Consider the following 16645-nt stretch of genomic DNA (forward strand, 5'->3'; position numbering starts at 1 on the left):
CAATTGCAGAATAGAAATTTGTTCCCTCAGACCCAAATATAATGGAACCTGGACTGGATCAACAGCAGAGGGGTTAGATAAATTCTGTTCATTCATATCAGTATGAGTAGCATCAAAGAAATGTCTTTTAACCGTAAGGTTTCTAATAAATTTATTAACATCTTTAAGAGTCTGGAAGAGGCTAGCTCTATTTGTGGGGGCAAAGTTCAGTCCCTTTTGTAAGACGCTGATTTGTGCTGAACTCAACGTACAGGCAGAAAGATTCAATACTGGAATTTCCAGGGAATCATGACAGGTTAATTCCTCCAGTATCTGCGCTTCCTGGAGCGCAGGGGATATCTTTCATCTTCCCCGATTACGTTTCCTTCCCCCTCTCCGTAATTTGCGTTTTTTGAATGTAAGTTTTTTGGAGGACGAGATGAAAAATTGCTGCTATCCCTGTTGGACTCATATGATCCAATGCTACCGTCAGTGGAATCATTATCCGTGGATGAGAAATATACCGCTCTACTACCATGTGCACTTTGGTTGCGTTTTTTTAGGATGGATTTATTTTTAGTAGCCATGTGCCAGGTATAGATTTGTTTGGACTCATAGTCCCTAGTATCTCTGCGGTATTTATTCTGTTTGAGATCCGCAATATTAGATTCCACTTTTTCAATGGTGTTTTTAAGTCTTGTGTTTAATTTGTCAAAGTCGATTGGATCATAGGTCCTTGTTAGATAGGCATGTATATCCTTGATTTTTGCGTCTAAGTCCTGGATGCGTTTATGTTCTTCTTTGATTATTAAATCCATCAGCTTCAAAGAACATGTTGAAAGCACGGAGTTTCCACTCCTCCATGAACTGATCGGAAAAAACATGAGTGGGAATCTTTTTGATCCTGAGACCTCTAGGAATCATGTTTTTTTCGGTATATACCTATGTTCTTCCATTTCCTATGTTACTCACAGCGGAAACTGAGTTTAAATCTCTGAGACAACTTTTTGTATCCTTCCCCTGAACAACTATGTTGAATAATCTTTGTTTTCAGATCATTAGAGAGTTGTTTTAAGGAGCCCTGATACCACGCTTCATAGGAGATTCAAATAGGAGAACAACTTGCAAGTGGCCACCTTAAATACCTTTTCTCATGATTGGACATACCTGCCTATGAAGTTCAAAGCTCAATGAGGTTACAAATCCAATTTAGTGCTTTAGTAAGTCAGTAAAAAGTAGTTAGGAGTGTTCAAATCAAGAAATTGATAAGGGTGCCCATACTTTTGCACTGGTCAAATTTTGTTTAAATGCAGATTTCACATTTTCTGTTAGTACAATAAACCTCATTTCAATCCAGAAATATTACTCAGTCCATCAGTTATTAGATATATGAAACTGAAATAGCTGTTGCAAAAACCCAAATTGTTATAAAGAAAAAAGGTTAACATTAATAGGGGTGCCCAAACTTTTTCATATGACTGTATATGTAAAAAAAAATCATAGGTAGACTCATTATTGGGTCAGAGTGCTGTCCATTCAGCACAGGGAAAAAAAAAACAAAAAACACAAAAGGACAGAAAATACAGTCATCTGAACTAGGCCTAAAATCTGAGGCAGATCCCACATACAAACTAAATTTGTTTTTCAACATACATTTCTTTCATTGATCTAATTTTGGGGAACATACAATGTTTTTATACCCTGTTACTACATATTTGTGTTGTTGAGACGGGCAAAACAACGCAATTATGGCGATTTGATTTAGCCATTACACCATTTACCAATCAAATTAATTTACTTTATATTTTGATACATCGAATGTTTAACCCCTTCACCCTCGGGCGATTTTCCGTTTTGGTTTTTTGCTCCCCTTCTTCCGTGAGCTGTAACTTTTTTATTTTTCTGTCACTCTTGCTATATAAGGGCTTGTTTTTTTGTGGGACGAGTTGTACTTTTAAATGAAACCATACGTTTTACCATATAGTGTACTGGAAAATGGAAAAAAAATTCCAAATGTAATCACACAATAGTTTTTGGGATATTTTAGTCACCATGTTCACTATATGGTAAAACTGATGTGTCGTTGTGATGCCTGAGGTCGGTGCGAGTTTGTAGACATCAAACATGGATAGGTTTACTTGTATCTAAGGGTTTCAAAAAAAATTCAAAAGCTCGTCCAAAAAAAGTGGCGCACTTTTAGCGCCATTTTCCGAAACTTGTAGCGTTCTCATTTTTCAGGATCTATGTCTCAGTGACGGCTTATTGTTTTGAGTCTCGAGCTGACATTTTTAATGGCACCATTTTTGCATAGATGCTACGATTGAATCGCCTGTTATTGCATTTTGCGCAATATTTGCGGAGACCAAAAAACATAATTTTGGCATTTGGAATATTTTTGCTGCTAAGCTGACGCCCAAATGTGTGTATATTTTTTACTTTTGGAACCCTTTACATTTTCAATGGGCCTAATGGGGGGTGATTTCAACTTTTTTTTTTAATTTTTTTTACATTTAAAACTTTTTTACTTTTTTTATTTTTATTTTACTAGGTCCCCTAGGGGGCTATAACGATCAGCAGTCTGATCACTCTTAAATTTCTCCAGATCACAGCTACACAGCTGAGATCTGGAGAAATGCTGCTTTACTCACACACACTGCCCTCTGCCAGCAGTGAGAAAAAGTGACTCATGATAGCTACAGGAGTCATCACATGACCCTGTGCTACCATGGCAACCACTGGAAGTCATGTGATCACGTCACGTGACTTCCGATGGGGGTGGGTAAGTTATGTTAATGGTGGCGTGCTGATACATCTCGCTGTCAGATCTTGGCAGCGAGATGTAAAGGGTTAATAAGCGCAGGTGGAGCGCTATTCCACTCGCGCCTGGCGGGCACACGTCAGCTGTTGAAATCAGCTGAGATGTGCGTGAATCGCCGCGGACTGCCCACAGCAGGCAGCGAGGATTAACCTCACACGATCCATGACGTACCCAGTACGTCATGTGTCATGTAAAGGTTTAGAACGCAGCGATACAAAATGTGTATTTTTTTCTTTCATTTTTAAAAGGAGGAAAAGGTGGGCGATTTGAACATTTTTTTTTTTTTTAATAGTTTTCTCTGTATTTGATAATCCCCGTAAAATACTTGAACCTATGATTATCTCATCACTTGTACTATATACTGTGCAGCAATGCCACAGTATTGCTGTATAGACCAAAATCAGTCTCCTAATAAACACTAGCCATGTGCTGGCTTTCACCAGGGTACCATCATGGCAGGCATAGGGGTCTTTGGCAGACTCCTAACTGTCATGGCAGCCCATCAACACCCATCCATATCATGGATAGCGATGGGCAGACCCGGACTGTAAAAGTCTGGATCCTCTCGGGTTCAAAAGTACACATGCACCGACCGGTTCTGAGTTCTCAGGGAACATCGGGTACCTATCCAAATGTGAAACCTCTATTAAATAAAAAGGAAAAATAAAGAAAAAAAATGAAAAATCAGGCGTGTTGCATTTACCAGACTCCCGCACGGCTGTAACACTACTTCTGGTGCAGCTCATTATCCTCCATACATATGCACTGCTTTCCCCACCCACCGGCAGTCCCGGCATTACGGATTGGTTGCAGTCAGACAATGCCCCCACCTTGTGTGAAAAAGTGTTCAACTGCTTGCAATCACACACACACACTGTGTATGTATATTGGTGTAAAAATAAATTTAAAAAAATTTGGCGTAGGGTTCCCCCATATTATGGTACCCAGCATAAATAAACCATACGGCTACAAGCTGCAGCCACCACCCATGTGCCTATCTTGTCTGTGTATCAAAATAAGGAGCACATGCAGCTTTTTATTACTTAAATAATTTATTAAAAAGCATGAGGTCCCCCCCATTTTGATACATGACCATGATAAAGTCGACAGCTGGGGGATGGCATTCTCAATCTGCTGAGATCCATGGTAATTGGGCCCCCAGCCTAAAAATAGCAACCTGCAGCTGCCTAGGATTGTCACATCCATTAGACGCAACAATCCTGGAACTTTGCCCTGGTGCGGTGGCAATCGGTGTAATAATGGGTTAATGACTGCTCACAGCTGCCACTAAGATCTAGATTAGTAATAGAAGGAGTCTATGATACCACCCCATTACTAATCTGAAAGTGAAAAGAAATAAAAACACGGAAAAAAAAATCCTTTATTTGGAAAGAAAAAAATAAAATAAAAAAAAAAAAAAAATCACTCTCTTTCCTTTATTAACCCCCCCAAAAAAAAACAGTCTCATGACGATTCCAGCTCTGCTGCATTCTGAAGGCACCCCGTGCTGGCACAGAACAGGACCACACGCTGTAGGCTTCAGGCAGAGAATGACTGAGCCACCATGATAAGCGGTGACGTCACTCAGTTTATTTGCGGTCACAGCTGGAGGTTCCCACAGTCCTCCACCTGTGACCACAGGTAACCTGACCTCAGGTGACCTCATTAAACTCGGTGACCTCAGGTCAGGTGAGGTCACAGACCTGGATCTACTGACAGAAAACATTTTTTGCCAACAGATGTAGATTTGGTGCTGAAATTTTTACAGCATATTCCAGCACCAAATCTGTATATTCTGGCAAAAAAACGTCTCAAAACATGATGCAGTTTTGATGCAATAGTGATGCAGATTTGGTACAGGAATATGGTGTAAAAATTTCAGCACCAAATCTCCATTTCTTGCCAAAAAAACTGTACAAAAACGGTTTTAACTCCGTTTCGGTGCAGTTTTCTGCAAATTTGGTGCAGAAATCTGCAACATCTTTCAGTACCAAATTTGCACCTCCTGGCAGAAAACCACACCATAACGGCGCCAAAACAGTTTTTGTGCATTTTGTTTGCCAAGAGATGGAGATTTGGTGCGCAAATTTATATACCAAATTCCTGCACCATTTATTTGAAATAAAGGATTTTTAATCGGTGTTTTATTTCTTTTCACTTACAGATTAGTAATGAGGGGGGGGTCTCAGACGCCTCCCATTACTAATCTAGGGCTTAGTGGGAGCTGTCATTAACCCCTTATTACCTAGATTGGCCCGCCGATCCCGGGTATCTGCGGGTCCACCCATCAGTAGTCATGGGCATATGGGTGGGTCATTAGACACATAGAAATAGATTTACAGCGGAATTTAGCAGGTTAACAGCTGGAAAGAGCTCTGCAGATGATTGCTGATTATCGCATCTTTCATCTACCAGCAAATACTCGGTTTGGCTTGTTTGTGAGAATGTAATAAAGTCAGGGAGGCAGCATATGACGTACCAACAAATCATATGGGGGTACGAGGCTAAAGTCAAAATTCATAGCTTTAAAACCTTACCTAGATTGAAGGTCTGGCTGTTATCTTGTCAGGGAGAGATTAGTAATAAAGATATCTCTCATACATTATTGGCTACTAATGTGCGTTCCTGCATCAAAGTATGCAATAATAATCATTTTATTTATATAGCGCCAACATATTCCGCAGCACTCTACAATTACGCGGGGACATGAACAGACAAAGTCAATACAAAGTAACAGAGGTCAACAGTTACAAAAGGAGTGAGGGCCCTGCTCTCAATCTATAACCTCAATCTATCAAGCCAGTCATTGCACTGGCTGCCCATATATCATAGGATCCAATTCAAATTGCTTGTTCTCACCCACAAAGCTCTCCACAGTGCGGCACCCACCTACAGCTCCACCCTCCTCTCTGTCTATCACCCCACCCGTTCTCTACGCTCTGCAAACGACTTTCGACTAACATCCACACTAATTTGAACCTCCCACTACCAGATCCAAGACTTCTTCCGAGCTGCACCAACCCTCTGGAACGCTCCCCCCCAAGAAGTAAGGACAAATCGCAACTTACTCAGCTTCAGACGCACCCTAAAGACGCATCTTTTTAGGGCGGCCTATCACACTCCCTAATCAGATTCGATTCACATAGTCCCTCTACAACTTCTCACAACATAACTCCACATCAAACTCCATGGCACCCAAATGCATCTCAAGGCTCTGGCCAACTGGTCCAGGAAACCATTATCTATCCCCCATTTCCTTGAGATGGCTGGATTGTCATTTTAAATAAGCACCTGTACCTTGCCTCCCCCCCCCATATCTCATTGTAGATATTAAGCTCTCACGAGCAGGGTTGTCTTTTTTTCCCCCTCTAAATATTGTATTTTCTATAACTGTTACTTGTTTGTATATGATCCTCCTGAATTGTAAAGCGCTGCGGAATATGTTGGCGCTATAGAAATAAAGATTATTATTATTATAACAGTCAATGCACTGCATTTTAATGCAACACAATTTTTTCCTTGTCAAATTAAGTAGATCTTGAAGGGGGTGGAGGATATTGGAGATAATCACATTTTTACAGATTTCATTAGTTAAGGAGATCTGACAATGGTTCCTGATCTGGGAAACAGCATTTTGGATTAACCCAGATTTGTCAGAGGTAATTGTAATATATTGATATTTACATACACATACATATTTACCTATCAAAACGGGATCAAGGATAACACACTAATGAACCCTAGTAATATTTCGATACCCTGCTCACCTGCATATACAGAATTCCTAGCTACTCCTAGAACATGATCCCCAACAATATAGACTTTTTTCTCCTTCTGCTCCAACTGTTCCTTCAGCTCTAATGCTCTACGACTCTTTCCGCTGCAAGGGAATCCGCACATCACAACAAGTGGCATTGTTGGAACCAACCTGCTGGAATAAACACATCAAGCTATCAGAGCACAGACAATACACGACATTCTGGCTTTTCGAACATCACATTTTGACCAAATAGTTGGAGGTGTATAACTGATAGTCATGGACAAAGTTTTGGCACCCTTGAAATTGTTCCAGAATATGAAGTATTTCTCCCACAAGAATATTGCAACTCCACACTTTTCTATATTCATGTTTATTTCCTTTTGTGGGTATTGGAACCCAAACAAATAAAAAAATAAAAAAACTGAAAAAAAAAAAAAGGCAAATTGGCCAGATAAAATTGTTGGCACCTTCATCTTAATATTTGGTTGCACACCCTTTGCAATAAATAACTGTAATCAATCGCTTCCTACAAACATCAATAAGTTTCCTACACCTTTCAATTGGAATTATGGACCACTCTTCCTTTGTAAATTGCCCAAGGTCTCATATTTGAAGGATGCTTTATTCCACAGCAATTTAAAGATCTCTCCACAGGTGTCTAATGAGATTTAGAGCTAGACTCCTTGCTACCACTTCAGAACTCTCCAGCGCTTTGTTTCCATCCATTTCTGGGGGCTTCTTGAAGTATGTTTGGGGTCAGCTTCCTGACATTGAGTACTACACTGCCACCCAAAATCGTTTGGTAATCTTCAAATTTCATAATGCTTTGCACACAGTCAAGGTACTCAGTGCCATAGGCAGCAAAACAACTCCAAAACATCTTTGATCCTCCTCCATATTTGACTGTAGGTACGGTGTTCTTTTCTTTGTAGGCCTCATTCCATTTTCAGTAAACAGTAGAATGATGCGCTTTTCCAAAAAAACTCTACTTTGATCTCATCTGTCCACAAGACGCTTTCACTGAAGGAATTTGACTTACTTACCCTGTTTTTGGCAAACTGGAGTCTAGCTTTTTTATGTCTCTGTGTCAGCAGTGGGGTCCTCCTGGGTCTCCTGCCATAATGTTTGATTTAACTCAAATGAAGCAAAAAAGGATATGAAGGCACCACGATTCAATGTACGGGATCAATCCAAAAGTACACACCTATATAATATAAGCCAAAAAAACAGAAAAAGAGGGTGTGTAACAAATCACCAAATATTTCACAAAAAAGAAAATATTTTATTGACAAAAAAACACCAAAAAATATGTTAAAAACATTTAAAAACACTCCAAAAGCGAAAAAACATACTGGGGTTTGCATACAATAAGGCATAATAAACCCCAGAGTTTCTCCTTAAATAAATGTCATGCTACCTGTAGGAAATGCACCATACACAATCAAAAAAGCAGCAATATAGCAAGCATGAAGCAAAAAAAATGCATATAGAGTGACCATGACATAAAGCAGCAAGTATGGCTGCATGCAGTATAACAGCACTCTGGGAAATGCTAAGCAGCAAACACACACGAAGATACAGGTACAATAGATTTCCATCTGATTTGTGCTTGCAATCGGGTCATTCCGTGTCAAGTGGACCAGTTTTAGAAATCGGTCCCCACTCGACGTTCTCCGATTTTGCTGAAAATTTATAAGGATGTACATGTTTGTTTGAAAAGAGGTTCTGTAAATTTTTAGGGCCAGATCTCAAATATATTGGGCACTGTTGACCTTTCACTGGAGGCCCCCCCCAAGCCTGCGGCTTCAGCTAAGAGGATTTTGCAAACTTTGGCACATAGCCATTAGCGTTCTATACTGGCTATGATGCTGAAATTTGGCATACTAGCTCAACTTTTGCTACTAAACGCGATAATATTATTACCGGCTATGACAAAAAAATATTTCGGCCGCAATTTTGTGTCAAAGTAGCATGCAAAACGTGTCGCATAAAATTTATGCCAAACTTTGCCCATATATAACTCAAGACCAACCAATAGGAACTGGTGCTTTACCCTGTACAACAAACATCTACATGACTTTGCATTGCTGCAATATCACGGTCAAAGCATATGTATTTGTGGAAATATTCTCACCCACATATGATGAAAACTTAAAAAAACGAATTTTACCTATTTTTAGGTCAAATTTCCCAAAAAGGGTACCCCTAAAATATATTAATTCTGTTATCATTTGAAAGAGCACATTTTTCTCTACAAGGATCATTGGGGGTTTTTTTGGAGTCTCTCCATTTAAGAAAAGAAAAATGCCACTGAACATGGTGTTATGTATGCACGTAATGCATTGATTTTGTGTTTGATTTTCAGATTCTTATCACATGTTACAGAGTTGTATTGTTGCTAGCAATGTCTATTATAATCAAAAACCTATAAACCTATTGACTATTGTTACATTTTAATGCATATATTATTTATTTTTTAGTGATGGAGAATGAAATTGATGACGAATCGGCCCAGTGCTCTATCGGCCTTGCGAACAATTCAAAGTGCCACCTTAAGACATTCACCCATAGCAAGGATGAGTTGAAATTGTTTACAAGCTTTGGATTGGATGAACAGAAATTGCTGCGTCGACGAGTGGGACTAAATTTTGATGAACATTCACAAATCTGTTTACACCATGAAGCTTCATTCTTGACCAAATATGAGCATTTGCAAAAATCGTGTTGCAATCCTTTTGGGAAGAAAGGTCATAACACCAAAAAGAATTTGCGAGCTATCAATTTGTTAGCAGCTGACCAGTTGAACGAATTCACAAAGAATAATGTGAAGCCTGGCCAGAAGATGTGTGTATCATGTCGAAAAGAATTTCCTAAAAGAAAAAAATCAGCTGATCCAGTTTCCTCTGAATCAGATCCAGATGGAATGGAATGTTCTCCTGAAAGTCTAAATTCAAGCTTAACATCCATTGGCATCTCTCCTCTGAAATATCCACGGGTAAGCCAAAAGGATTGCAACACGATTTTTGCAAATGCTCATATTTGGTCAAGAATGAAGCTTCATGGTGTAAACAGATTTGTGAATGTTCGTCAAAATTTAGTCCCACTCGTCAACGCAGCAATTTCTGTTCATCCAATCCAAAGCTTGTAAACAATTTCAACTCATCCTTGCTATGGGTGAATGTCTTAAGGTGGCACTTTGAATTGTTCGCAAGGCCGATAGAGCACTGGGCCGATTCGTCATCAATTTCATTCTCCATCACTAAAAAATAAATAATATATGCATTAAAATGTAACAATAGTCAATAGGTTTATAGGTTTTTGATTATAATAGACATTGCTAGCAACAATACAACTCTGTAACATGTGATAAGAATCTGAAAATCAAACACAAAATCAATGCATTACGTGCATACATAACACCATGTTCAGTGGCATTTTTCTTTTCTTAAATGGAGAGACTCCAAAAAAAACCCCAATGATCCTTGTAGAGAAAAATGTGCTCTTTCAAATGATAACAGAATTAATATATTTTAGGGGTACCCTTTTTGGGAAATTTGACCTAAAAATAGGTAAAATTCGTTTTTTTAAGTTTTTCATCATATGTGGGTGTGAATATTTCCACAAATACATATGCTTTGACTATGATATTGCAGCAATGCAACGTCATGTAGATGTTTGTTGTACAGGGTAAAGCACCAGTTCCTATTGGTTTTTGGTCTTGAGTTATATATGGGCAAAGTTTGGCATAAATTTTATGCGACACGTTTTGCATGCTACTTTGACACAAAATTGCGGCCGAAATATTGTTTTGTCATAGCCGGTAATAATTTTATCGCGTTTAGCAGCAAAAGTTGAGCTAGTATGCCAAATTTCAGCATCATCGCCAGTATAGAACTCTAATGGCTATGTGCCAAAGTTTGCAAAATCCTCTTAGCTGAAGCCGCAGGCTTGGGGGGGGCCTCCAGTGAAAGGTCAACAGTGCCCAATATATTTGAGATCTGGCCCTAAAAATTTACAGAACCTCTTTTCAAACATACATGTACATCCTTATAAATTTTCAGCAAAATCGGAGAACGTCGAGTGGGGACCACTGGTCCACTTGACACGGAATGACCCAATCAGAAAAATATTGATTCTGTAAAGATCAGATGGAAGTATACCAATCCAGAGCAAGTTCCAGGTGTAATGTAGAATAACCATCATAAAGGAGGAAACCAAAACAACCCCCCCTCCCCCAACGCGTATCGCTACCCTTGTGGCAGCTTTCTCAGGCAAAAATGGGGAATTAACTCAAATGTGCACTGATGCACCTTGAGTCTGCAGGACAGCTTGAATTTCTTTGGAACTTTATTAGGGCTGCTTATTCCCCATCTGAGCTATGGTGCCTTGAAACTTTTCATCCATTGTTCTCTGCCGTCCACATCCAGGGAGATTAGCTACAATGGCATGGGTTGTAAACTTCTTGATTATGTTGAGCAACGTGGACAAAGGAACGTCAAGATCTCTGGAGATTGTTGATATTGATCAAGAATTTTGTTTCTCAAGTCCTGTGTTCTCTTTTTTCCTTTTTCTGTTCTTCATGCTTAGCGTGGAACAATGCAAAGATTGAGTCAACTTTTCCCCTTTTTATCTGGTTTGAGGTGTGATTTTCATATTGGCTACATCTGTTACTTGCAACAGGTGAGGTTGAACGATCATCACATGCTTGAAACAAATTAATTTCCCCATAATTTCGGAAAAGAGAAAAGGCAGGAGTTTCCAGCATCCACAAAAGGTGGAGGTGAGTAGATTAAAAAAAGGCTTTATTGAAAATTCTTAAACAATTATGGAACAAGATGTGAACCACCAAGATAGAGACAGTGAAGGTCATCTACGCGTTTTGGCGGAAAAATGCCTTTTCACTTCTCTGCAAGATTTCGTCCGAAGCCAGAGCAGTTCCGTCCACCGGTTGTGATATGCTCTGTTGACTGTAGGGGAGCTAATCTTCAATATCTTTACAGTTTTAGAAAGGTGCCAATAATTTTGTTCAGCTAATTGGAGCGGTGTGTGAAATTATGACCAATTTTCCTTTTTTTCTTGTGTTGTTCCAAAACACACTAAAGAAATCAACATGTATAAGAAAACGTATGTAATTGCTATAATTTTCTATGAGAAATACTTACTTTCCTAGAACAATTTTAAGGGTGCCAACATTTTCAGCTATCTTAAATGTGAACTTTTTTAGATGCACTTTTTTATGATACCAATAAACTCAATTAAATTAAAGAGAACCAGCCATCGTGATTTTGTAATATTGGATTCTCAAAGGAAGCGTCATTAGACAAGAAATAGGAAACAAAATCAATAGCAGTTAGATAGTGCAGTTAGGGAGCAGTAGGGAATTTTTCAATGCAGCCATGTTAGAAATTACTTTAGATTCCCCCAATAAATGGATAGGGATTTGGTTGAAAACATTTTTAGCCTTCGGACCACCACTTTAAAATATGTTTTGTCTGAAATACCGCCGTTTCATGGTCAAGCCTAGGCTACATGTGCACTCTGCATCTTTCACTGCATTTTTGGTGAAGTTTTGTAATCACAAAGACACACACAAATGAATGCATTTCCTTCCCCCAGCAAAGTCTATGAGATTTCTATTTTGCTGTCCGCACAGTGCATCTATTTTTGGCTGTGTTTTTGAAAATGCAGCATATCAATCCTTTTTTGTGTTTCGTCCCTGCGTTTTGGAGGACTGTTAGATCAATCCCCCGCTGACTCGGTGTCAGCGGGGGATTGGTCCCTAGTATCCGGCGAGATGCCGGTCCCCATGTAAAGTCTATGGGGATCAGAATCCAGTGCAAAGGGGTAGGAGCAAGAGCTTCATACTTATCGATTCACCAAGGCGGCTGTGACACTGCTCCCGCGGCCGCTCATTACCTTCATTAAATATGCAGTTCTTCCACCGGCTTCTGATTGGTTGCAGTCAGACATGCCCCCACGCCGAGTGACAGCGTGTTTGACGCTTCCAATCGCAGATGCCAGTGGACGGGTCAATATCGTAAAATAAATAAATTAAAAAAATTGGTGTAGGGTCCCTCATATTATGATAGCACAGATAAAGCATTCGGCTATAGGCTGCAGCCCCAGCCATGCCTTTATCTTGGCTTTGTATCAAAATAGGAGGGACCGCATGCGTTTTTTTTTTTTTATAAATTAAATAATTTTAAAAACAGACGTACAGTTACCCCAATTTTGATACCTAAATAAGATAAAGACCGAAAATTGGGGCTGGTATTCTTAGGCTGGGGAGACCCATGGTTAGAATTGCCACATCCATTAGATGCAACAGTCCTGGCACTTTACCTGGCTCTATTCGATTGCCCTGGTGCGGTGGCAATTGGGGTAATGAGTTAATGGCAGCCTACAGCTACCACTAAGCCATAGATTAGTAATGGGAGGTATCTATGAGACCCCCCATCACTAATTTGTAAGTGAAAAGAAATAAACACAAACACCAAAATAATCTTTTATTTGGAATAAAAGACAAAAAAAAACAAAACAAAAAAAAACACCTTTTCACCACTTTATTAACCCCCAAAACACCCCTGCGGGTCCAACGTAATCCATACGAGGTTCTACGACGCTTCCAGCACTGCTACATCTGAAGCTCACAGCGCGCGCCATAGAACATGACTGCCCGCTGTGAGTATCAAGCAGAGACTGAACCGCAATCATTGGTAACATCACTCAGGTTAGCCATGGCCCCACAGCTGGAGTCCTCCACTTGTGCCTGAAAAATCATGTGAGTGACGTCATCGCTGATCGCGTGCCTCACTTCAGTTACTGCCTGAACCTCACAGCGGGCAGTCATGTTCTATGGCACTCAATGTCAGCTTCAGATGTAGCAGGGCTGGAAATGTCATGGGATCTCGTGTCGATTACGTCAAACATGCAAGGGTGTTTTGGGGGTTATTAAACTGGTGAAAGAGGGAACTTTTTGGTCTTTTATTTCAAATAAAGGATTTTTTGAGTGTTTATTTACTCTACAGATTAGTGATGGGGGTGGGGTCTCAGATGCCTCCCATTACTAATGTTGGACTTAGTGGCAGCTATGGGCTGCCATTAACTCCTTTTTATACCAATTGCCACTGTACCAGGGCAACGGGAAGAGGCGGATCCAGCGCAAGCATTGGCACATCTTATGGATGTGCCACTTCTGGAGTGGCTGTGGGCTGCTATTGTTAGGCTGGAAAGAGCCAAATAGTGATAGCCTTCCCACCCTAATAATATCAGCCCCCAGTTGTTTGCTATACCTTGGCTAGTTTTAGAAAAATGGGGAGGGACCCCACAGCATTAATTTTGTTAATAAATCCTACAATAAAAAAAAAAAAAAAGCATGGGATCCCCTCTTTTTCATAACCAGCCAAGGTACAGCAGAGAGCTAAGGGCTGCAGCCTGCAGCTGCTGGTGTTCCAGTGCTGGATATAAAAAATGGAGGAGACCAGACATTTTTTTTACCAACAAAAATAATTTAACAAACGGCTGGCCAAGCTAGCTATTGCTCTTTATCCTATATGTTCTATTCTTTCTATCTATTCTAGCTATCAATTATCCTATCATATTTTGTTTCTCCTTTTAAAATAAATCAAAAAGCATTAGCTAGAATGTGGCAAAAAGTCATGCATTTTTGGCCCACAAGCTGCGTTTCAGTGACCACAGGATAGATCAAAAGATGCAGCGTGCGCACATAGCCCTAGCTGGATGGAATAATACACAACAAAACTAAATGTGGAAAACAGACTTTTCTTTTAATTTCCCACTGACGCTGCAAATAAAAAAAAAACAAAACACAAACAACCTGCAACAATTATTGAATAGCTGACGAGAAAAAAAAGTTACAGTTCTTTAAGACGCATGTATTTAAAAACGTGAAGATGTAATTATGGGGGGGTGAGGGTGAAAGGCGGCGGGAAGCCAAACACTAAGGCTGCTTTCACACATCCGGTTTTAGCAGTGTGGCTAAATCCGGCTCTAAAACCTATGCAACAGATGCGGCAAAAAAAACGCATCCTTTGCATAAGTTTTTTACATGCGGCCCGTCCGGTTATTGCCGGTTGCGGCACGCTACTGAGCATGCGCAGTGCAAAAAACCGCATGCGGCGGCCGGATGCGTTTTTTGACGCATCGCGCCGAATCCGGCGTCCATAGGCATGCATTGGAAAAAGCGCCGCATCGGCCGGATGCGGCGTGATGCGTTTTTTTTTTTTGCTGGACAATAAAACGTACCAGGCAACGTTCCATCCAGCCGCCGCATGGGCTAAATATGCCGCATCCGGCAAAAACCGGACCGAACGCAAGGCCATGCGGCACAATCCGGCACTAATGAAAGTCTATGCGGAAAAAACGCAACCGGCGGCAAAAAAAAACAAAAAACAGTTGCGTTTTTTGCAAAGAGCCGGATTGTGCCACACAGCAAAAAACGGATGTGTGAAAGCAGCCTTAGGCCCCCTTCACACTTCCGTGAAAAACACGCACGTGTGTTACGGGCCGTTTTTCGGGTCCGTATCCCGTTTTTGTGTCCGTTTTTATGGTCCGTGTGGCATCTGTGTGAATTGCGTATGCTAGCCGTGTTTGTGTGTAGAACGTCCGTGTGTGCGTGTGGAATTAACGTGTATGTGTACGTGGAATGTCCGTGTGTGTGGTGCACAATGTCGTTTATAAATGTCGGCTGACAGCCGACAGAGTTGCGCGATGAGAATGAACTTGGGTGAACTTCACCCGACTTCATCCTCATACCGCGGCTCTGTCTGTGTCGAGTACTGATTAGCGGTCACCGGTGAAGGATTCACCGGTGACCGCTAATCCCCCGAGTGACTGAAGTTTCCCCCCCCTCTCTCATACTCACCGATCCCCGGCGCGGCGCTGCACGGCGTTCACACTGCTCCGGCGGCTTTTACTATTTTGAAAAAGCCGGCCGCTCATTAAACAATCTCGTATTCCCTGCTTTCCCCGCCCACCGGCGCCTATGATTGGTTGCAGTGAGACACGCCCCCACGCTGAGTGACAGGTGTCTCACTGCACCCAATCACAGCAGCCGGTGGGCGTGTCTATACTGTGCAGTAAAATAAATAAATAAATAATTTAAAAAAATGGCGTGCGGTTCCCCCCAATTTCAATACCAGCCAAATAAAGCCATACGGCTGAAGGCTGGTATTCTCAGGATGGGGAGCTCCACGTTATGGGGAGCCCCCCACCCTAACAATATCAGTCAGCAGCCGCCCAGAATTGCCGCATACATTAGATGCGACAGTTCTGGGACAGTACCCGGCTCTTCCCGATTTGCCTTGGTGCTTTGGCAAATCGGGGTAATAAGGAGTTAATGGCAGCCCATAGCTGCCACTAAATCCTAGATTAATCATGTCAGGCGTCTCCAGGAGAAACCTTCCATGATTAATCTGTAAATTACAGTAAATAAACACACACACCCGAAAAAAATCCTTTATCAGAAATAAAAAACACACACATATACCCTGGTTCAACAATTTAATCAGCCCGAAAAAACCCTCCATGTCCGGCGGAATCCAGGACGGTCCAGCGTCGCATCCAGCTCTGCTGCATGGAGGTGACAGGAGCTGCAGCAGACACCGCCGCTCCTGTCAGCTCCACGCGGCAAATGAAGACAGCCGCGCGATCAGCTGAGCTGTCACTGAGGTTACTCGCTGTCAACACTGGATCCAGTGACAGCAGGTAACCTCAGTGACAGCTCAGCCGATCGCGCTATTCCCTTCGTTAGCTGCGTGGAGGTGACAGGAGCGGCTGTGTCTGCTGCAGCTCCTGTCACCTCCATGCAGCAGAGCTGGATGCGACGCTGGACCATCCTGGATTCCGCCGGACATGGAGGGTTTTTTCGGGCTGATTAAATTGTTGAACCAGGGTATATGTTTGTGTTTTTTATTTCTAATAAAGGATTTTTTCGGGTGTGTGTGTTTATTTACTGTAATTTACAGATTAATCATGAAAGGAATCTCGGGGAGACGCCTGACATGATTAATCTAGGATTTAGTGGCAGCTATGGGCTGCCATTAACTCCTTATTACCCCGATTTGCCA

At 41.2% G+C, this 16645-nt stretch overlaps 1 protein-coding gene across 3 annotated transcripts in view; it reads right to left on the reverse strand.

Annotated features, from left to right (window-relative positions):
* The window catches only part of KTI12 (KTI12 chromatin associated homolog), a 91790-nt gene that overhangs the window by 73757 nt on the left and 1388 nt on the right, over nucleotides 1-16645 (reverse strand). The window contains exons 2-3 of one of the 3 annotated variants that reach the window (XM_075345481.1): nucleotides 7601-7691; nucleotides 6565-6725 (exon numbers count right to left, since the gene is read on the reverse strand). In XM_075345481.1, the coding sequence (XP_075201596.1) occupies nucleotides 6565-6712 (148 nt within the window). In that variant the 5' untranslated portion in view covers nucleotides 6713-6725; nucleotides 7601-7691. Of the gene's footprint in view, nucleotides 1-6564; nucleotides 6729-7600; nucleotides 7692-16645 lie in introns of all 3 variants that reach the window. The other 2 variants (XM_075345482.1, XM_075345480.1) reach the window with 2 other exon arrangements.

Source organism: Anomaloglossus baeobatrachus, chromosome 4, assembly GCF_048569485.1.
Source record: "Anomaloglossus baeobatrachus isolate aAnoBae1 chromosome 4, aAnoBae1.hap1, whole genome shotgun sequence".
Classification (NCBI taxonomy): domain Eukaryota; kingdom Metazoa; phylum Chordata; class Amphibia; order Anura; family Aromobatidae; genus Anomaloglossus; species Anomaloglossus baeobatrachus.